We start from the raw sequence: 23,371 nt of genomic DNA on the forward strand, positions 1-23,371 counted from the left end.
CTCGAGGTGCTCTCCCCACATCTCTGAGGCCTGGCCTCTTATACACAGGTTTATTGCTTTATTACATGTGATACATTCTTGTTGAGACTTTGATGTACGGAAAGACATCCTTGGAATCCCCACTTCAAGCTTGTTCCCACACATATCTACAGTAGAAGTCCCCACCCCACCCATAGTAGGAGATGGCTATCACACAGCTGGACATTCCGCCAATTCCTGGGGGTGTGTGCGACTGGTCGGGTCTCAGGGGGTGGGGTGTGGATCTACTGTAATCCCTTTGATGTGGGGTGTCTCCCTTACAGTAGGGGCAATAAACTGCATCCGCAGGGTTAGGTGATGGCCTGGGATCGGTTCGGACAATCGGGCGCAGAGGAAGGGGGTTATCAAAAGGATGTATGACCATGTATGGGATGAAAGGAGGTGTTGGTCAGGCGCGGGATGTGGTTCCATGGCAGGGTCACGCAGAAGGAGGGGGTTTATGGCCCATGTATGAGAGAGCGGGGGTGGCCAGCGCGCGGGGGGATGTTCGCAGCACCAGAGGGACGCGCTGGCGATCGGCAATGAGCGGGGAGAGGGGCCATGGTGTAAAAAAAAATGGCCGCCGTGTGTTTCTGCGTGCGGCGCTGGAGAGAGACAAGATGGCGCAGATAATGTTCAGTTACGAACTAAATTTCCACAGTCCTCCCTTTTAACATATCTCGCCAGCTTGTTTAGTTCGGATCTATCCCCATAATACCATGTACTTCTACATCATACAGGGCTTTCATTCGTTCTGCTTCAAAGTTCAGAGTCTTTTAGGACAGACAGGAATGATCTGGCACAATTGTACATAATTTCATGTAGTTGATGTGATAGGCGAGGAGGTGGTGCATACAAAATTACATCAGCTGCGACATATGTCAGAACCGGAGATAGGAGGAGGGAAGCTCGCTTGAACACAAACAGGATACCGCAAAAATGTTCTTGCAAAACAAGGAATATCACGTGCATTACTTAAGGCCTAGACTTCGTGTGGATCAAACTAGACAGCATAGTCATGTGCACGGCTGATGTTATACAATTGTTATTATACAAAGTTAATGTTTCTTAACTATCAGTGTACAGTTGGAAGTGACCGATGTAATATCATGAAAACTCGATTGGAAGATAGTCAATACGAACGCGGTTGGGAGAGGAATTCAACTCAACATGAGTTACAGTCAGGGAAGGGAGTTCTTCTTTCCAGTGTCCTATTATAGCGAGCCATCACTGGTAAGCTCTCATTGTTCTTCTTCTTTCGTTGGCACTGTTGAGCACCGGCGGTGGAGCTAAGGTCCAGCTCAAATCCATGTTTTCACGTTGCAGGGTGTGACCATTCTTTGCTCTCGGATCACAGTCCTGTTTTGTCCTGTTCCCTAACTGATCTTATCATAGGTACCTTGAGGCGGGGTACCCGCATTTCGTTCTTCTTTGTCAAGTCAGGTTCAAAATCCCATATGGAAAAGAGGGGGGGAATAGGGGCGTGCTTTTGGGAGGCCGAGGGAAGAGGGGGTGGAGTGGGAACGGATCAAAAAGCGGACCAAGGAGAGCAGAATCTTTTAGCACTGAGCCCATCAATCGGGCTCGACGGGCTGGGACTACAGGCACGAGCTGATCAGTGAGCGGTGGCTTCGGTATAGCCCTTCTTTCTATCGCTTTCCATGCTGAGAATGGTGCCTCGTCCCGCATCTTTTTGCTCCGTGGCTCCCCCTTGGTCGAGGCCATAGATGTTCCATGATCCGCAGCCAGGCTGTGCGTCACGTCCGACCCCTCTCCTCCGATGACCGCACGTTATCTTTGAATGCGTACACGAAATAAAAATCTTAGAGAACTGGTAGGGAAGACGTTTACACACTTAATTCTCTCTCCCGACCCCAAGTAGTCGGCGAAACGTTTATCGGTCACTCTATCGTGGATGTCTATTAACTCTTATGTAGGTGTATGCTACTAACTCATTAATCATTGCTGTGGTGCGGGTTTGCGAGTGTTCCTGCAAATTTCCATCATCAGGTCTGCTAGGTGTTGATTCCTGTACCTTATAGACATGGCAAGGAGTCTGACATCTATCAACTTCCTGGTCTATCAAAATTTGAACCAGCTTCTCCGGTAGAGACTCGTCTTTCTAACACAAGCCCTGTTGATTCATACTTTTCCCCAGGGACTGCTAAGTTTATGGAAAAAGTGCGAGGTGCTACTGTCATGGGCTCACAAATATCTGTTTCGGGGAGGAACACAAACTAAACATTTTTCTTGCTGGAGACAATAGTTAACCTTTATCAGTTTAGGCGATGTATCTTTAAAAACAAGGTCATCAGCTGTATTGCTTAAAATATCCAGGGACGGGAGGGAGGGAGAGAGGGAGAGAGGGAGAGAGGGAGAGAGAGAGAGAGAGGGAGAGGGAGAGAGAGAGAGAGAGAGAGAGAGAGAGAGAGAGAGAGAGAGAGAGAGAGAGAGAGAGAGAGAGAGAGAGAGAGAGAGAGAGAGAGAGAGAGAGAGAGAGATATGCGCATCAAGTAGGCTATTTGGTACACGTATGACATAAAACGAGAGAGAGAGAAACGTGTACGGTAATAGGTTACTTGGTGTACACACAACATAGGGCAGCACGGGTCACTTTTACGTATAAAAAAAACACAAGCTGGGGGAAAACATAAATTCAACGTTCACGTACACACAAATACTGGATAGGGTGTAACAGTACATACATCAAGCACAGAAACCTAAGACGAAGACACAGAGCTATATTGGGTAAGGGGACCTTTCCTTTCCTATCCTTTTTTCTATGCGTGCTGCGTATTTTCAGTATTTTCCGTAATTCATTTTTGGGGGGGAGGGGGGTGGTCGGACCTTTTACTCCCCTCCCTTTCTGGGCAATTTTGTTGGAGGCCTCATTTTTGAAAACTACTTACTCCTCTTTTTCCGACCGGACATCAGTCCAGTCGTGTTTATACTCACGGTGGAGCCTTCCGACCCCTGGGCAGGCGGTGATCCAAACTGAGGCAGAGGAGGAGTATCGGTCGGACGTTCAATGGTACAACTCTTATTTTCTAAGTGGATGGAAGAAGAAGTGGTGAATCTAAAACATGCCAGTATCCCTAACTTCTGGGCTGAGGGGGGGTTTCGGATGAACCCCGACCTGCGGTATTCTTAACTTCTCTTAGTTAGTCAGCACAAAAATCGACTCACTGGTGGTACATTTTGGGTCATCGGTTGGAGTCGCGTTCGTCGTACTGAAATGATCCTTCGAGTTTCTGGCCTAAGTCACCCTCCAATTTACTAGCTTCCGGGAGAAGGAGAGTCGTTTCTTCAAACGGGGAGTTACCATATTCGGGTTTATTTTCCCATCTCCTTGATCGATAGGCAAGCATTTCAGTCATACAAAGACGTTCTCTCCAGTGACCCAGGCATACGCAATACATACACATTCATACCGTACAATCAGGGCATGTACGCACAGTCATACCATACAGTTTTTCACGTTCTCAGTGATGGTCTGCACTCCACGCACCATCTCACAGCGCTTGTCTATGTCTTTCCCTACATGGAGCACGGTGCGGTCCATGTCCACTCCATTCTTCAGTCGGAACTCCGATGTAACCTACAGAGAAGAAAAGAAGGGGGGGGGGGCAGCATTCAAAGCACATCAGCACGCATAAACACGGAAAAGTTCTACTTACCACGTACCAGACTAGCTGCAGGAACGTATAATACCACAGATCTTGACTATCCTTTTCGCATTGTACTATACCCTTCCTTTCTATCATACCAAAAATGCTTTATTTTATTTGTCCCTAAATTCGAGTTCCCTCTTCGTGCATTTGTTTCTCAATTAGTCGTAAATTATGGGACAAAATACCATACCTTACATTCGGCAGATACCTTAAGTTACAGTCAACCATTTTCTAACAACTCTGGAAAAAGACAGGTGTGATGGATACAAATTTTTACTGATCCAAAATTCAGGAAAAGGGTCTGCATTATCTGTCTTCTATTGTTTGGGAATGACAGCCGTTATTCAAAACCTTACCAGCCTAGGCGATTGTTATGACGCTGATTCCATAATTCCTTCGAAAACCCTTTATTGTGAAAATGTCAATATACAAATACGGGCCTACAACCGTATAGGCCGGCCACGGTGCAAGAGGCGTCGAGTATCATGAGCAACACTACCTTAACGTAAAATAAAAATAATCAATAATGAGAAGACCAGCATCAATAAGGTTGTTCGCATGCCCATTCAGTACCCTCCTCGTTCCCCGCCCGCCATCTGCAAAAAAAAAAGAAAAAGAGACCGTATACATATCCCTTAACCTCAATGCCAAGTAACCTGGAATGCCATAAGGAAGTGTAGGCCCCTCCTACATCGGCGCCATTTTGGGGCGAGGTCGGGTGGGTCCAGGGTACAGTCTAAATGTTTCCACTAACTAACGGTCGGACCAGAATCCCTTTCGGCAGTCAAACAAATCTTCATTAACGCCAACAGAGAGAACAGACAGCATGAATCGTGACTCTAAGGTGGGGAAAGCAAAGTTGTTTCCTACCGGATCATGCTGAGGTTCCACCAGAACTGATTCAGGTTGGTAGACTACAGTGTCTTCTGGTAATTCAAACAGAAGCTGGCGTCAGCATGAGGGCACCACCATCTCGCAGCAACGCCGTGGTCCTTTTGGAGAGCGAGACAGCAGGCGTGTCTCTCCGCCGATGCCCTGAATCAGTCTCTCTCACGGCACCAAACGGGGACAGGGTGGCTGCCGCCCGGGGCAAAGGCAAGTTAATGTGGAATGATCGAGCAATAGTGGCGGTTGCCCCCACCGGAAGTCCGCGGGAGTCGAGGGCCAATGACTCCCGTAGAATCTGCAAAGCTGAGAGGACGTCTTCAAGGGCGTGGTCCACGCCCGAGCAGGCAAGCTTCCGAGTTCCAAGGTAGCCCAGAGCCATCTTAGTGGACCAGGCCTGAATCCGAAGAGCCGGCTGCCATTTTTGAGAGTTGTGTGGCAGCAGCAGTTCTCCACCACAGCCACCGGAGTGGGTCCCCCGGCCAACCAACTGCGCGAGCCCACTTCTTGGGTGGAACACCAATGGAAAACTTGGTGCAGAAAGGAACTTCCGCCTGGGTGGTCGTCCGGCAGGTGAAACGTTAATGGCTGCCCTGCTGCAGCTGGCCGGTGAGGGAAGCGTTAAGGGGTGCCCTACTGCTACTGGTGAGCCTCCACCTGGGGAGGCGGGGGAGGCCCGTTCGCGTCGCCTCCCCCCAGGGCACCCCACGCCGTCTTTTGGCGCTGCATTGTAGGACGGCCAGGCCAGCACAACAACTTGTTGGACACCACCTCGATGCCGTCCGGGTCTCGGCGCATCGTGTTGCCTCCGGCCTCTTCGCACAACGGTCCGCCACTGATGCCGCCTCACAGGCGGATGGATTTTGTAGGCCTTTTTTATAGCCCAAAGCCGACTAAAAGACAGCAATGTTGCTACTTCGAAGAAGGAGGGGCGGGCACTGTGTCACGCGGATGGTGAATGCTTTGGGATGGATGTTGCAGCAGGCTGCCATGTAAATAGTTGTTTAAAAGAGTGTTTTAACGTGTTTACCCTGTTGGAGCGTTGCCTATACCTACAAGTTTATTAAAGCGTTTTAGTCATACTACTTTGTTGGAGTGTTGTACATATTTGTAATCTGGCAACGAGCACAAGGATGTTACTGCATAACCAGAAAAAGACATAGCCCAATTGTGCGCGATCTAGCCCAGTTCGGCGACGCCGATGGTGGGTATCAGCAGACTTCCATTTGTGTAGGGTTTTGTCGTTTTTATTGGACGTGGAGGGTGGTAGGGCAGACATGCTTAGGCAGCGAGAGCGGCGGGGCCGAGCTACCTCGTGGCCATCTCGACCGTGAGCTTGGCTCCTTTCTCTAGTTTCCTCTTTTTCACGAAGGGCTATTTTCCTAGTGTTCTCTTATTTTTGCAGGGTCAAAAGGATCCCATCAGTGGCCTACTGGTTTTGCTCGATTCCTTTTGTTTTTCTATAGCGATTTTTATGCCATAGTTTGCTAGGAAGGTACAGCGGCTAGTCCGTATTTTATATATGTGTCCTCTTTATTAGGGGTGCCCTCCGGTGGGGCCGGACGAGCTACCTCTAATAAGCGGTCCGGGCGGAACCAACTATCAATCAGTGGGGAGAAGATAGGCATGACGGGTTACAACGGGGACAAAAGTCTGGACTACCTATCTTTTCACTGCTTGCAAAGACTAGACAGAATATTTCTATTCTACGTTATTTGCAAACAGAGAATATCTCAAAAGAACTAGATCCAAGTAACCAATCAGTAGGGAGAAGATAGGCACGACAGATTACAAAGGGGGACAAAGGTCCGCGTTACCTATCCTTCACTATCTGCAAAGGGAGAGAGACTATTTCTATCCCTCATCGTTTGCAGACAGGGAATGCCTCAAAAAGGAGCTACTCTGATAATCAAAGAAAAAGAGAGCTACCCTGACAATCAATCAATCAAACAATCAGTGGGGAGAAAAGATAGGCACGACAGATTACAAAAGGGGGACAAAAGTCCGCGTTACCCACCCTTCACTGTCCACAAAGGAAGATAGAGTATTTGTACTCTTCCTCGTTTGTAAGCAGCGAATGTCTCAAAGAACCATCATCGTTTCGCAATTTGTCGTTCTTACACGACCTTACCTGGACCGCATGGGCTGTTTCTCGTCTTCCGCCTCCAGCGCCCGATCGTCCTCTATTCTCCGTATTTGCCGCGGCACTCCTGATGGTTCCCAGTCAGGACCGTAGATCACTCGAGAGAGGTCGGTTCGGAACCAGTGAAGTTCGGATGATCGGCTGCCAGACGAGGGTCTATCAGGCAGGAGCTCTTCCGATCGTTGCAGTCGTTCACTCTGTCGTCGGGACCTCTCCCACTGGATCCACGTGTCGCTGATGGGCCCCACGCTTGGGACGCCAATTGTAAAAAAAAGGCAGGATGGGCAATCAGCGAACAACATAACCTTAAGTATTGCCCGGCGGTAATCGCCTCTTATACCATTCGATGATTAACCAACAAAAGAGGCAGGCGCTGGAGACTGGAAGGCAGGAAACAAAGTTTTATTCTCTCCGGAGGAGAACACATCAGATCAGACCAACAAGGAATCTTCTCGAGGTGCTCTCCCCACATCTCTGAGGCCTGGCCTCTTATACACAGGTTTATTGCTTTATTACATGTGATACATTCTTGTTGAGACTTTGATGTACGGAAAGACATCCTTGGAATCCCCACTTCAAGCTTGTTCCCACACATATCTACAATAGAAGTCCCCACCCCACCCATAGTAGGAGATGGCTATCACACAGCTGGACATTCCGCCAATTCCTGGGGGTGTGTGCGACTGGTCGGGTCTCAGGGGGTTGGGTGTGGATCTACTGTAATCCCTTTGATGTGGGGTGTCTCCCTTACAGTAGGGGCAATAAACTGCATCCGCAGGGTTAGGTGATGGCCTGGGATCGGTTCGGACAATCGGGCGCAGAGGAAGGGGGTTATCAAAAGGATGTATGACCATGTATGGGATGAAAGGAGGTGTTGGTCAGGCGCGGGATGTGGTTCCATGGCAGGGTCACGCAGAAGGAGGGGGTTTATGGCCCATGTATGAGAGAGCGGGGGTGGCCAGCGCGCGGGGGGATGTTCGCAGGGCCAGAGGGACGCGCTGGCGAACGGCAATGAGCGGGGAGAGGGGCCATGGTGTAAAAAAAAATGGCCACCGTGTGTTTCTGCGTGCGGCGCTGGAGAGAGACAAGATGGCGCAGATAATGTTCAGTTACGAACTAAATTTCCACAGTGACAAGGAATCTAAACTTCGCAAGTTAGAAACGAAGTATATCATCCAATTAGATTCCAAGAGTCCGTGCGTTCTTAACATTACAGAAGACCTACACACAAGCTTATCCTAACAACTGACTGTAATACATGCATGGTAGGTAAACTATAATAGTAAGATTCGTAGATATTTATTAATTATATTTTTAATATTTATTATATAAAATAATGGGATTTTAATAATTGTATCCTATTTATTATTCTGCATGGAAAGAGAGTATACAAAAAGACATCAAGATGATAAGCTGTGTACAAAGTCATCCTTTCTGGTCGAGTTAATTCTATTATCTGGATACATATTGGAATCATAATTATATATTTTTAGATTATATTTTATAATCTGAATATGTAATAACAGCCTTCTCTACAGCAATATACCGAGCACCCATCCATCTAGCTCTACAGCATTCTGATAGTAAGTGTTGTATGGGTCCAGTACAAGGTCTATGAAGAGAGGACAAACAAAACACAGAATATGATTAAGAGAAGTAAATATAATGAGTCACTAATGATATAAAACAAAGGGGTAAGAGCAATACAAAGCGAATTAATAAATAAATAAAAAAAGAAGGAAAAGAAGCAGTAAAAAATTGGAACAAGACAATGGCCTAACGGATGTTAGAAAGGTTTTTACATTTTTGACACTACGCACTTTCAGCACTCTTTGCACAAGTTTCTTCAGAACCAGTAGAAGTCCGAACAAGTAAGATTTGGCTAATGTTTCCTAGGGCATGTCCAATGTAATACTGACTGTCTTCTTTTGCACATTAATATTTGGAATTATGTACATATTGAGCCAAGCCACTGAGGGGATGATCTGTTTGTACAGACACCATGAGGATTTAACCCGTAATATTTGAAAACATGCATTTGATTCAGTATACTGTGTCGTCATGTAATCGTGACTGACCTATAGGTGGCAGCATAATTCAGAATTGAAAACCAAGATGAAGGGCACACTATCCTCACACTTCATCCCTGACACAGGTACTTTCAGCACAATTGGACATGTATAGAGTGCATAAGATGTGTATGATTACTAAATGATCATAGGCGATGGTACCGCTCGTAATAAGTGATGATCGCAATTCAACGCAATGTATATTACTAAGTATGATATGCTGCCTATCAACGTCACTTGTATTATGGTTGTGCTGATGGATCCCTTAATGTTCATGACACCACTAATTATGTATTTTTATTCAGTGAGGAGTCTTGTTAAGGGTTTAATCTAGCAAGATATGCAAATATATATGGTCTACATTGATATCATAATATGCGCATATCCACAATGCATTCCAGGCACAATTACTGTTGTTTTTACACACTTGCGAAATTTGCACATATTTATTAACAATATTTCAATATTTGGATAAATATCGAAGCCGACTGTTGGAAGGCGGACCCCGAGGAGTCGGCGAGACCACCAAGGGGGGCCCTCACACGGTACGAAGTAGCCGAGCGCTGCCGAGAAGTCTCCTGAGAGATCCTTCTCCTATCACGTACTAGCACAGTAACACCACCACACAGGACTCAAGGAGGTTGTCTCCAGACAAGCAATTCTTTATCAGCAATAAAAAGGTTACGAGGTCAATATTTACACGAAGGGATCGAGGGATCCACCAAAAGTCTCAGTGTCTCTTTGGAAGGGTAGGGGTAGCGGGACAGTCCTCGGCAGGAGTACGGTACGAGGGTACCTGGGGCCCAGTTCTTATCCTCAAGCTGGAGGACCTCCGGATCTTGGAGGGGTCGAGCCGCGACGGCGTCAGCAGGGCTCTGGCGGACAGTTCGTGGAGAGCCGCGATCCAATCAGCAGGGCTCTCAAGATGGTTTCTGCTCAGCTCGAGCCGCGACGTCGTCAGCAGGGCTCCGAGGGAGGTTTCAGCGAGGTTGGGTCGCGACAGCGTCAGCAGGGCTCTGATGTTCCAGGTGGCTTCAAAGTGTTCACAAGAAGGAGCCGCGACGCAGTCAGCAGGGCTCGTGATGGTTCCGACAAGAGTTCTTCTCCGTGGGGTCAGCCGCGATTCAATCAGCAGGGCTCTCGACTCCGGGATACAACTGCCGATCTGTGGCGGGGTCGCCCCAGATATAGGTCTGGAACCCTTTGATGTCCGGACCCAGGCGCCCGGTGGGGGCGGAGAGGCCAGGTGGAGGTGGCCAGACGCCCAGCAGGAGAGGCGCCAGGCCCAAGGGAGTTGCAGGGCGATCACACCTCGAGAGGGGAGGACAGTTGGGGGTCCCATCGATACTGTCCTCCGCCGGGGGTGATGAATGGTTCCTGCGGCACCCCCTGGCCAGTTCGTGGTGCCTTGATGTCGGGGCTTCGCTGGGGTCGAGGCCGGGTTGAGCGGGGTCGTGCTGGCTGGTGCACAGAGTCACGTGGGTGCCAACAAGATGGCGGAGCCACGAGGGGTATGCGACCTCGTGCCGCTCAGGAGGAAGGGCCTCGGTGCAGTTCAGAAGGGTGGCCCGTGAAGGCCGGGGCGGGGAACGGGCACAATCCACGGGGGTAAGGACCATGCCACGAGGCCGGGTCCAACAGGCGTCCCCCCCAGCCGAAGGCATGGAGAGTCACCCATCTCCTTGGGGATTCTCCTCGTCAAGGCGGAAGAAGCGGGACAGGCCGTCGGCGTTGGCGTGGTCATTGCCAGGCCGGTGTTCAACGTCAAAGTCCATCCCTTGTAGCGAGATGGACCACCGCAGCAGCTTGGGGTTCTCGCCCCGCATTTGCATTAACCACCGCAGGGGCCGGTGGTCGGTCTGGACCCGGAAGTGGGTACCGATGAGGTAGGGCCGGAGTTTCTTAAGGGCCCACACCACAGCGAAGGCCTCGCGCTCGATGGTGCTCCATCGTTGCTCCCGGGGCAGTAGCCGTCGGCTGATGAAGGCCACTGGTCGGTCGAGCCCCTTTTCATCGGCCTGGGACAGGACGGCCCGATCCCATACTCGGAGGCGTCCGTCTGCACCACGAACTCCTTATTGTAGTCAGGGGCCTGTAGCACCGGGGCAGTACACATTGCGGTCTTTAGGGTGTCGAAGGCTGCTTGGCAGCGGGGTGTCCAGTGCACCTTCTTGGGCTGCTTTTTGGACGTTAGCTCTGTGAGGGGGCCAACAATGCTCCCATAGTCCCGGATAAACCGCCGGTAGTATCCGGTGAGACCCAGGAAGGCCCGGACAGCGGTCTGGGTAGTGGGGGGTTCCCAGGCCTGGATGGCATCTATTTTCGGTGGGAGAGGGGCCACCTGCCCGCTCCCCACTTGATGGCCCAGATAGGTCACGGATCCGTGGCCGATCTGGCATTTGCTGGCCTTGATTGTGAGCCCGGCCCGCTGGAGGGCGGCCAGGACGGCTTTAATGTGAAGGAGGTGCTCTGCCCAGTGGTTGCTGTACACGGCAATGTCATCTAGGTAGGCCGCGCTGAAGGCCTCAAGCCCGGCCAAAACCTTGTTCACCAGTCTTTGAAAAGTGGCCGGGGCGTTCTTCATTCCGAAGGGCATCACCCGAAAGTGGTAATGCCCATCCGGGGTCGAAAAGGCGGATCTTTCTTGGGCGCCGGGGGTGAGCTGGATCTGCCAGTACCCGGCGGTGAGGTCCAGCGTGCTCAAGTAGCGAGCGGCCCCTAAGCGGTCAATGAGTTCGTCGGCCCTGGGTATAGGGTGGGCGTCCGTCTTGGTCACTGCATTCAGGGCTCGGTAGTCCACGCAGAATCGCAACTCCGGGGGGTGGCCGGGAGCTGCGGCCTTTGGCACCAGGACGACAGGACTGGCCCACGGGCTGTCGGAGGGTTCGATGACCCCCAGGGCCAGCATCTTCGTTACTTCGGCCTGGATGCAGGCCCGCACTCGGTTGGGTACCCGGTAGGCTCTGTGTCGCACGGGGGGGGGGCTCTCCCCGGTGTCGACGTCGTGGACGCACCAGTGGGTCACCCCCGGGGTGAGGGAGAAGAGGGCTGCGTAGTCCTGAAGCAGTTGCTGGCAGTCGTTGCGCTGTTCCGGAGTCAGGGAAGAGGCGAGTTGGACACCCTCGATTGTTCCATCATGGACGTTGGACTGCAAGAGGTCGGGCAGGGGCTCGGAGTCGTCCTCGCCCCCCTCGTCGGTCGCCAGTAGCAGGCTCAGTTCGGTCCGGGCAAAGTGGGGTTTTAGCCTGTTAGCATGTAGGACCCGGAGGGGGTTCCGGGGGGACTCCAGGTCGACCAGGTAGGTGACGGGACTTTTCTTCTCCACTACCTTGAAGGGCCCGGTCCACTTGTCCTGGAGGGCGCCGGGTTCAACCGGGGCCATGACCCATACCTTCTGACCTGGCTCGAATTCTATGGTAGAGGAGTTCCGATCGTACCACCGCTTCATGTCCTCCTGGCTGGCCTCGAGGTTGGCTTCGGCCAGGGCTCGGAACTTGCGGGTCTGGTTTCGGAGGGTCAGGAGGTATCGGTAGACGTCAGGAGGGGTGCCTTGGGGCTTCGTCTCCCAGCTCTCTTTGACCAGGCTGAGCGGTCCGCGGACCGGGTGTCCGTACAATAGTTCAAACGGGCTGAACCCCAGGGACTTCTGCGGGACCTCCCGATAGGCAAACAGGAGGCACGGCAGCAGGACATCCCATCTCCACCTGAGGGGCTCTTCTAGGCCCTGGATCATTCCCTTTAATGTTCTGTTGAACCGCTCAACCCGTCCGTTCCCCTGAGGGTGATAGGGGGTCGTGAACTTGTATGTGACCCCGCACTGCTGCCACAGGGACCGCATGTATCTGGAAATAAAGTTTGTGCCTCTGTCGCTCACCACTTCGCGGGGAAATCCCACTCGGGAGAAGATCCCCATTAGGGCCCGGCCTACCACGGGGGCCGTTACAGTTCTTAGCGGGACCGCCTCCGGGTACCTGGTGGCGTGGTCCACGAGGACCAGGATGAAGCGGTGGCCCAGGGCGGTCTGGGGGTCCAGGGGCCCCACGATATCGATTCCGACCCGTTCGAACGGGGTGCTGACGGCTGGAAAGGGTTGGAGGGGGGCCTTGACCCGACCCCCCGTCTTCCCGCTGGCTTGGCAGGTCTGGCAGGACCGGCAGTGGTTGTCCACGTCTCTCCGCATCCGAGGCCAGTAGAAGTGGGTCACCAAACGGGGCCAGTAGAAGTGGGTCACCAAACGGCTGTACGTTTTGTCTTGCCCCAAGTGTACGGCGAGGGGCACATCATGGGCCAGGTTGAGCAGGAACTCCCGGAAGCGGAGGGGGACCACCAACACTCGGCTGGCCCCGAGTTCTGCCACTTTCTGCTCACTGTATAGCAGGCCCTCGGCCCAGTAGACCCAGTGGGTGCCGGTCTGGTCCCCGTTGGTTTGGGCGGACGCTTGTTGGCGGACCCCTTCGAGAGTGGGGCAGGACTGCTGCTCTTGTTGGAACTGCTCCCGGGTGGGGCCCCCTTCGTGTCGCCATTGTATCAGCTCTGGTAGGGCGCACGGGGAAGCCATCTCTTCGGGGGAGGATTCACTAGGTCCAGGGTCGGTGTCCGCCTCCCCCTCGCTGCTGGCGGGAGGTGGTGCGAGCCCCTCGGGCTGGGCGGCCCCGGAGGCCGAGGATGAGCGGGGGGCCCGGGCGGTCATGGACCGGGTGATGGCACAGGCCCAGTCAGAGAGTCCCAGCATTCGGAGGTGCTCACGTCGCTCTACTTGAGCCCAGGGGGAACTCTCCAAGTCGTTCCCCAGGAGGCAGTCGACGGGGGCGTCGTCGCGTACCGTCACCTTCAGCAGCCCCGTCACCCCTCCCCACTCGAAGGGGACCAGGGCCATCTGGCACAGGCTTTCGCTGTTGTCGGCCGTCCGGACGGGACACAGCACATTCGGTAGGATCTGTTCGGGGGTCACCAGGTGGCAGCGGACAGCGGTGACACTGGCGCCGGTGTCACGAAGGGCTTCGGCCCGTTGTCCATTGACCGTGACCTGCTGCCAGTACTTCTGGGTGTTGCTTGGGATGGGGGTGCAGGGTACCATTTCTCGGCTACCCAGGCAGACCAGGGACATGGCTGCCGGCTCCCATTCAGTGGTCCCTCGGTCGAGGGTCTCCTCTTCCTCTTCTCCTTCTCCCAGGGCGGCAGCCGCCAGCTGTCGGGGCGGGGGCCCGCCGGCCCCGTTTCTTCGGTTCAGGGGGCAGACCGGATCGCTGGCATAGTGTCCGGTTTGTTGGCAGCCGTAGCACGTTACTGGTGGCCGTGGTCCGGATCTGACCGGGGGCGCCCCTCTTCGGGCTAGGCTCGGGGAGAGTTATTGCTGCGGTGGCCCTCGAGGGGGACTCCTGGGGGCCCCGACGGGAGGGTCTCGGTTCCTGTTCGGCCCTCCCCCTCCACCGCGTTGGCGGGGGAGTCCGGTGGGGTTCCTCTGGTACTCCCCCATTGAGTTCCGGGGGACCCGGGAGTTGACCCATCGATCGGTCTCGACGGCGAGTTTTCGCGGGTCGGTCATTTTGCTGTCGAGGAGGTGCTGTCTCAGTTCCACGAAGCAATTGTTGGAGAGATGTTCCCACACGATGAGGTCGACCAGCTGCCCGTAGGTGGTTACTTTGCTACCTCGGATCCACCCTTCTAGGGCCCGACTGAAAAAGTCCACATATTCCACCCAGGTGGTGCCCGGGATTTTCTTGCAGTCTCTGAACCGCTGGCGGTACATTTCTGCGGTTAGCCCGTAGCGGGTGAGCAGAGCCTCCTTCATGTGATCGTAGGAGGTCATCACCTCCTCCGGCAGCTGGAGCAGTGTGTCTCGACCCTCACTCAGGAACCGCCCCCACAGGCCCGCACCCCAGTCTTTTCGGGGCACCCGATGAGAGGTCATGGCCACCTCGTAGGCCTTGAACCATTGTTGGATGTCGTCATTCTTGTAGTACTCCTTGACGACCTCTTTCGGGATATGTACCTTGGTCTCGGCAGGCGGTAGAGTGTCTCCAGTACTGGGGGCGTTGGTCCCTCCGTTCTCTGCCTTGATTTCGAGCTCCTTGAGACTGCGCTCGTGCTCAAGGGTCAGTTTATTTTCCTCCAACTCCCGGTGTCGCCTCTTCTCCTCTATCTCCTCTTGAAGCCGTAGCTGTTCTAGGGCCAGTTTCTTTTCCGCCAGCTGGAGTTCGCCGTCCAGCCGCAGTCGTGCGAGCTCTAGCTCGTGGTTCCGGACCTTCTCCCGCTCTCGTATTTCTTCTTCGGAGAGGCCGGTTTCTAGGCTCTTTCTTCCTCCGGTTGCCGGAGTCCGTGCGGTTGATGAGGTCTCAGTCAGGGGTAAGGGACCTTCTTCCTGGGGGGGGGCCTGCCCCGGCCTCCAGCCATGTCCTCAGAGCTTTCTGCATGTCCTCTTTGGTACTTAGGCCGGTGGTTGCAATGCCTTTGTCTTTGCAGAACTGTTTTAACTCTTTGTGCGTATATTCTTCCAGCCGTTCGGGCTGGAACTCCATTGTCGCGTTGTTTTCCTGGCTGCTCATGATTACTGTACGTTTGGATGGGTAGCTAGTGGGTACTGGCTGGTACGTACTGCGTTCGGCTCGGATCCCGTCGCTGGCCACCAAATGTTGGAAGGCGGACCCCGAGGAGTCGGCGAGACCACCAAGGGGGGCCCTCACACGGTACGAAGTAGCCGAGCGCTGCCGAGAAGTCTCCTGAGAGATCCTTCTCCTATCACGTACTAGCACAGTAACACCACCACACAGGACTCAAGGAGGTTGTCTCCAGACAAGCAATTCTTTATCAGCAATAAAAAGGTTACGAGGTCAATATTTACACGAAGGGATCGAGGGATCCACCAAAAGTCTCAGTGTCTCTTTGGAAGGGTAGGGGTAGCGGGACAGTCCTCGGCAGGAGTACGGTACGAGGGTACCTGGGGCCCAGTTCTTATCCTCAAGCTGGAGGACCTCCGGATCTTGGAGGGGTCGAGCCGCGACGGCGTCAGCAGGGCTCTGGTGGACAGTTCGTGGAGAGCCGCGATCCAATCAGCAGGGCTCTCAAGATGGTTTCTGCTCAGCTCGAGCCGCGACGTCGTCAGCAGGGCTCCGAGGGAGGTTTCAGCGAGGTTGGGCCGCGACAGCGTCAGCAGGGCTCCGATGTTCCAGGTGGCTTCAAAGTGTTCACAAGAAGGAGCCGCGACGCAGTCAGCAGGGCTCGTGATGGTTCCGACAAGAGTTCTTCTCCGTGGGGTCAGCCGCGATTCAATCAGCAGGGCTCTCTCCGGGATACAACTGCCGATCTGTGGCGGGGTCGCCCCAGATATAGGTCTGGAGCCCTTTGATGTCCGGACCCAGGCGCCCGGTGGGGGCGGAGAGGCCGGGTGGAGGTGGCCAGACGCCCAGCAGGAGAGGCGCCAGGCCCAAGGGAGTTGCAGGGCGATCACACCTCGAAAGGGGAGGACAGTTGGGGGTCCCATCGATACTGTCCTCCGCCGGGGGCGATGAATGGTTCCTGCGGCACCCCCTGGCCAGTTCGTGGTGCCTCGATGTCGGGGCTTCGCTGGGGTCGAGGCCGGGTTGAGCGGGGTCGCGCTGGCTGGTGCACAGAGTCACGTGGGTGCCAACAAGATGGCGGAGCCACGAGGGGTATGCGACCTCCTGCCGCTCAGGAGGAAGGGCCTCGGTGCAGTTCAGAAGGGTGGCCCGTGAAGGCCGGGGCGGGGAACGGGCACAATCCACGGGGGTAAGGACCAGGCCACGAGGCCGGGTCCAACACCGACAATAACGTACGTAGAAAATATCAGGTTGATCATGCACTTTTATAAGCGCTGAGGACATTTCAGTACCATAGTATGTCTACTATATCTATTACTGGTTCTGTCATGTGATTGATTTTAAAACAAGCACTGTCACTTTAAAAACTGTGGATTGCCAATGTCACATTGTCATGTGATCAAGGCTCGGAGGAGCCGAAACGTTATGGCGGCACTTTACAAACAATAAACAAAGAATTTGCACTTATTCACGGTCCGTGTCCTCGTATGCTGTTGAAATGGTGGGGAAGGAACTGCCATCGCCCAGTTGTGGATTTTGAGATGTATAATATATATATATATATATATATATATATATATTTTTCCACTATATGCTTTACAAATAAGCATTGGCAAATCCAGTAGTTTGCAACCAAGACCTATTGGCTTTGTCAGTGCTTATTTCTTTATTTGATAGATAAAGGAGCTGGATGAACATGTGTGAACCGCTCCCATTAACCATTCACCAGTCTTCGTACAGGAGCACTCGTATGACCAACTTTCTTTGCGCATCTAGATGTATATGCTATTTCTGTAGTGCGAACATTGACAAAAAGCAACAGAGCACTATACAGGATCAAAGACAAGCAACAAGTCAACGAGCAATAGCAGAAGTAGCTGGGTTATGGACAGTTAATGGACTGTGATCTAGTATTCTTTCAAGAGTTGAGCCTTTAACACTTTTCTATTTTTAAATTGGAGCAACGTTGGGGCAATCCTGATGGATGCGGGGATGCTGTTCCAGATCTTGCATCCATAAATGTAAAAACGTTGCTGCCATGTTTTTTCTTCTTTACACTTCAAAGTCTGCAGTCTGATGATATCCTGGCTTTGGATGTTCCAAGAACCACCACAGATGATGAGTTTGGCTGCTAGATAAGCGACGGTGCTTATTGAAATGGCTTTGTAAATTATGCTGCTGGCTTGGAAGATGGTGTGGGCCCAGAAAGGGAGCGAGCAAATGGAGTTAAGACAGGATGGGAGTGATGAGATTTTTTGTTTCACGCCATGAATGAGTTGTGCTGCAGTTTGTAGGATGTCCTCAAGTGGGGCCAGTGTGGAGCCACTGTGGAGCATAGAAGCCACGTAACAGGGGGTTACCTCCGTTCAGATGCAAGAGTGCCAGGTCTTGAACAGTAGTTCTGAAATCGCTATCTGGAAGAAACAGTTTCATTTTCTTTAAAATAGAGTTCTCGTGCCAGAGTATCGTATTTTTTAGCTATATGTTCCTTGATGGTTAATTTGGTTACCAGGATGAATCTAAGTGACTTGGCATTTGGTGAAAGTTAGGGTTGAAACCTATCAAGGTTTGTCATTGAGCCAGGAGTTCTGTCATGTTTAGATTGAGCTTCAGGTAGGCAAAGGCCATCCAGATCTGAATGATGTGCAGGCATCTTTGAGGCATTTGATGTCTGAAGCAGAGGATAGTTTCAAATAGAGGTATGTATCATTGGCTTATTGTTGAATCGTGATGCTGGTATCGGTGAGTAGAGCACCAAGTGGCTCAATTTAGAGATTGAAGATGACAGTACAGAACCCTTGGAGACTCCGCAGTTGATGGGTATCTTTTGGGACTCGTGAACAAACCGGTGTTGTTTGGAATGGTAGGAAGAGTTCCAGTGAAGAAGATTAGTGGTGAATTCCATTTGAGACTCCAGGATGGTTGACCGTGTTAAAGGTAGCCGAGCAGTCCAGCAATATCAGGTTTTAAAAGTCCTCACCATCCATGATCAGGAGGACATCGTCCACGATGTATAAAGTAGAGATTGCTGTGCTGAAACATGATCTGAAGCCAGAATGGTATTAGTGCAGGAGATGATTAGCACTGATGTGATATTGGAGTTGAACATAGGCAGCTTTTTCCATGATCTTGCTTATGAATGGTAGGTGAGTGAAGGTCCGGTAAGTGGCAAGGTCATCAGAGTCTATGGTAGGCTTATTTAAGAGTGGGAAAATCTGTCTTATTTATTCATTACTGGAGCAACAAATTTCCTCAACGCACAAGATCCTGAATTTCTAGGGATGGCACATTGGGAGATGAACATTCTATTTTTATGTACTTGAGTATTCCTCAATGAGTCACACATTGCAAGCTGTACACACAGTGGACCCGATTTGCAATGCAATTGTATGCACATGCTCTGCCTCCACACATGTTATGTTTCATAGAAGGGACCTCCCAGAGGGTGAGAATGCATGCCTGCTGCTTTAGCATTCACTGTTTCCCATACTTCATGTTGGAAGAACAGGAGCTGGTTGCCATGTAATCCTATAATCCAGTGATCACACCCTGCATGATCATTGATGTATTTGGTTTGGTTAAAAAGTGCAGTCAGCCGAACATACACCTTCACCTACAAGATCCCACCACCAGAGCAGAACTATTGCAGTGAAATTTGGTCTGTGGACAGTGAAAGCCCTGGAACATCTCACTGTGGGCTAAGTGTCTAGCCTGTACCTTCTACGCCTCACTCCTCGATGCACTTTTCATCAGTAGCTAATATTTGTGTGCTTCCGCAGTAAATTCTGTAAGTCCACACACATTTTTTTATTTACTTTAGCAAAAGTTGCACTTTCTTCCTGACCATTTTGTTTCATGTAACAAGCCCAGTATGTTATTGTTAGGCTAAGTTTCCATAGCACATTCTTGTTTTATATACAGGTGCATGCAATTAGTGAATTTCTAAGTATCTGAAATTCTCTAATTACATATTTTCTTTCTGCAGAGTGAAGAGGAAATACAACTACTCAGACAGCAGAAACGTAAGTGATCAGTATGGTAAAGAAATATGTGCCATTGATCTCCAATTGTTTTGTTTTAAGGAAATTTCAGGTCCTTCCACCTGTCCTTGGATAGATATGGGCCTGATTCCTGGTACTGACAGCTGTCTGTGCCTCTCCTGGTTTCTTGACTTTGGGGGCCCTCACTCGGGGACAGAAGTCTGACCTGGGAGGCAAGATTGGTCACATCACCTTGTTGGCCACGGTGGGGCAATTCAGTGGGTAGGTTTCCTTTATGGGTAGGTAGGCTAGGGCTTGCTTTATCCCAGGTAGGGTTGGAAGTTGAAAAGGGTTCTCCATGGACCAGGTTAGTAGCTGGGATTGATCTTGACAGACTACCAATACTACCAGAGACAGAATTTGAGGGAAGGTCTAAAACTGTTGAGGTAGTCCAACTTCTCACAGGGAGTAGACTTGACTAGAGGATGTGAGGCTGAGACTGACCCCACCAATGGAGAGGGGTTTTCCACATTGCCTTCAACGAAGAACTGCCAAGGAAATGGCTGTTGCTCTTTTTAGCTCTGTCTTTTTTTTTTTTTTGCTTTTTCACCCCCCACTTCTGCTATATTTTTCTGCTTGCTTTTGAACTCTGTACACTGGGATGCTTTTCTCCAGTGCCCATTGTTTGTGATCAGAGTCCTAAAACACAATAGAATTGGCTACAATCCTGAATGGTTTATGTGACTTACCTAATAGTCCCAAGTAAAGTACAACATTGTACCCATGGCCTGTAAGTTAAATGTTAGACTGCAGCACATATTGTGCCACCACTAATGTGACAATGCAAAATGTCTTCGGGTCTGCCTCTACTTCCTGAGTTTGCAGTTTTAAAACTGTTAATTTGACCTGACAAAATAAACCTTCTACCAGGCCTGTACCTTCCTTTTCAATACTAATAAGGAACCCCTTAGGTACGCCCTAAATAGCACATGTATATTTTATGTTTCATGTTTCCCAGGAGTGGAATACCTCCAAAGTCGTTCGTCTCTGTGGCAAGGCAGGCTCTTCCCATAGGGAAGCACTGGGTTACTTTATAACACTATATCATACGTAACTTAGGTTTGGTAGAAGTGCCTAATTTGAGCCGGTGGTTCCTGGTGCTTGGCACCGGCACTTAATTGTCAACACCAGCAGTTATGACAGTCTGCCACATGGTGGCACTGTCTATCTAATTTAGAGATGAGGACAGCAGTTGTTTTTTTAATTTAATATACATTAAAAATGACAAATACCTGCCGCCCAAGCCATTGTTATAGCTGTAAGGGCTTGGAATAGTTTGAGTTTAAATTGTCACACGTTTAGGAGAGTGATGGTCACTAATTGTGTTTATAGTGTCATGGTAAAACTGGCAGAGGAAATGGGTTGTGCAAGCTGCAGTAGCCTCATGCCGATGGCCCTGGCTTGTATATTTTTTTTTTTACAACTTGTGCTCAGTTAGGGAGTAGCTGGAAACATGATTCGAGGACTAATTTTAATATCAATTTAAAATCTAATGTAATGGTCAAGTCAGATTTCATATTACCTTTTTTAAAATGACACTTTTAGAAAGTTGTAATTAACCTGCCTGAGCAAAATGGGCCGCTTTTATTAGGTGTGAAGTGGTTCCCAAACGCTGAGACATAGGGAGAGAGATTGACCCCCTCCAACTCCCCCCCCCCCCCCCTCATCTCCCCCCGGCAGAATGGCCATCTGGTCTCTGCCCAGGACCTTAATTAACTTCAACGGATGCCTATTGTGCCACAGCCAAATGTAGTTCTCACACCTGTGCTCTATTGTCCTGCCAGCCAATGAGGGACCAATCTCATTGGTTAATGAGCTGCACCCAAAAGTGGTTTGGAATGACCACAAGGGAGGGTTTCCCCATTATTGTGGTGACATCTCTGGGTTGGCCCAGGGAGCTCTGCAGAGGTGAAGAAAGGTTCTGCCATCTTGGTTTTAGGTAGAAAGGGGCACAGTGGTATAGTTTACAGGTTGTTCCCACTCTGAGCTTTTCCACATCAGCAAATGATGGGACATTGTGGAGAAAGTATCTGGCCTCACTGATCCCTGTTCAGGCTACATCTTGCAGCCTTGCCCCACTTGAAGAATCTGAGGTCCAAAAAAGTGACTAAGTCCGATAATAGAAATCCTCACTGGGTGAATGGGGCAAAAGTATTTGGCCGGTGAGGGGCCTTCCTTGGGGGCAAATATTTGATTTCTCCCACTTGGAGCTTTGCTGCCAAAAGTCAACAGCTTCACCAGGACTTCACCCGACTGATATCCGATCTCATGGAATTCATTTTGGCCACAGTGTACTGCCTTACCCCGCTGAGGATCTTTAACTTCAATTTCAGGGACTAAGTCAGAAAGTAAAACTTCTGACCGGGACGGACCTGGTCTCTGTATCCGATCTGCTCTCCTTTGCAGTCAGCACTACAGTTAGATAGCAGTTGGCACTTGGCGCTTTTTGGTGCCTTTATTATCGAAAAAAATTAAAATCATATCTCTGGTTCCTCTTATTTAATTTATGTATTTTTGGTTACTTTTTGTTCATTCAAATATTCTCGATTTTTATAAATTGGAGTGGAATATTTTATTGTTTGTGTTCAACTTTCTAACTGTCATGGCATGTGGACCCAAGAACCTTAAGTTTCATAGCTTGGCCTTACAAGGAAAAACTATAGCACAAATGTATGATTTTCCCTACTTAGGCGTTATATTTGACTCAAAAGGCCGCTGGGGACCATGTCTGTCGAAACGGCACTGAGATTCTTGAATGCTGTTGGGATTTAATTCAACCTCCCTTCCTCTATTGATAGCAAACCTATAGGCCCCCTGTTAGAGATCTACAAAAGAAAGTGCCTACCTGTTCTAATGTATGGCTCCAGGTATGGGGCCATAAGAACATGAGAGTTCTACTATTGGAGGAAAATAGGGTCTATAGCTACATCCTGGGTTTGCACACCAGGGGTCCTACTTATGCCATTCATGAGGAACTTGGGCTTGCATATGTGGAGGACTCGATCAGCCTTGCCCCGCTATTACTATGGTGCTCAATTTGGTGTACCCTGCGGGTGACACTCAACAGGGGTATCATAGAAGTCTGCCTGTCCTGTGAACTAGGGCCACAAACTCGATGGTTTTCTCACATCCAGTAAGCTGTTAACAAACTGAGTAGGCCTTCAATTTTTCTGAATCCCTGAGCCTAACCTTTAAAGATAAAGATTGGTTAAAACTAAACCTTCCTGCTTTAAGGAGGTAAGCCGCCTAATTACCCAAGAGCATAAACTCCGAGCACCTTATGATTTGCACGACTGTAGGAGAGAAACTTTATTTTTGATATGGTTATTAATACCTGGGATCAGATCCTTCTTACCACATTTAGATTCAGCGTTATTCAATGTAATCTATGCTTCCCACTGGGTCAGTTTGATCGGTCATCTATTATGATCTGTTTATGCGAGGAGTCCTCTACTCAAATTCTACTGCGCTGTCCCCTTTTCTGCAAATTTTATGTTATATATTCCAAACTATTTTTAAGTCCTATATTGACAGAGTAGAGTACAGCCATGACACCAAACTCACCTGGACAGTCCGTGCAATAGTTCACTTCACCATCACAGGTGCCCCGACACTACCACCTGGCCCCCAAGCTCCTCCCACCACAATTAAAACAAAGTGATGGAGACCGAGTGGACAAATGCGCTCAAAACTACCCAGACCGACAACGCAACCAACCTGGAACAGGCTGTGCAAAATGTTGCCGACTGGATCGTCAGCAGAGTTGCCCCCTTGAAGCCAGCCAAAACCAGCACATTCACAAGACAAGCCGCTGGTACACACCAGAACTCAAGACCATCATTCACACCTGCAAATGACTAGAGAGGCAATGGCACACCAACAGGGACCCCACAGATGAAACATCTTCAAGTCAGCCCTCAACAAATACCACCAACGCATCAAGGACACAAAAAGAGACTTCCTGAATGATCGCATCGAAGCGAGCACC

The 23,371-nt window shown here is 50.6% G+C and overlaps 1 protein-coding gene across 1 annotated transcript in view; it reads left to right on the top strand.

The window, feature by feature from the left end:
- The window catches only part of THAP12 (THAP domain containing 12), a 139,026-nt gene that overhangs the window by 100,964 nt on the left and 14,691 nt on the right, over positions 1 to 23,371 (top strand). The window contains exon 4 of the mRNA XM_085623280.1: positions 19,329 to 19,365. Coding sequence (XP_085479406.1) covers positions 19,329 to 19,365 — 37 coding nt within the window. The remainder of the gene's footprint in view (positions 1 to 19,328; positions 19,366 to 23,371) is intronic.

Source organism: Triturus cristatus, chromosome 8, assembly GCF_964204655.1.
Source record: "Triturus cristatus chromosome 8, aTriCri1.1, whole genome shotgun sequence".
Taxonomy (NCBI): domain Eukaryota; kingdom Metazoa; phylum Chordata; class Amphibia; order Caudata; family Salamandridae; genus Triturus; species Triturus cristatus.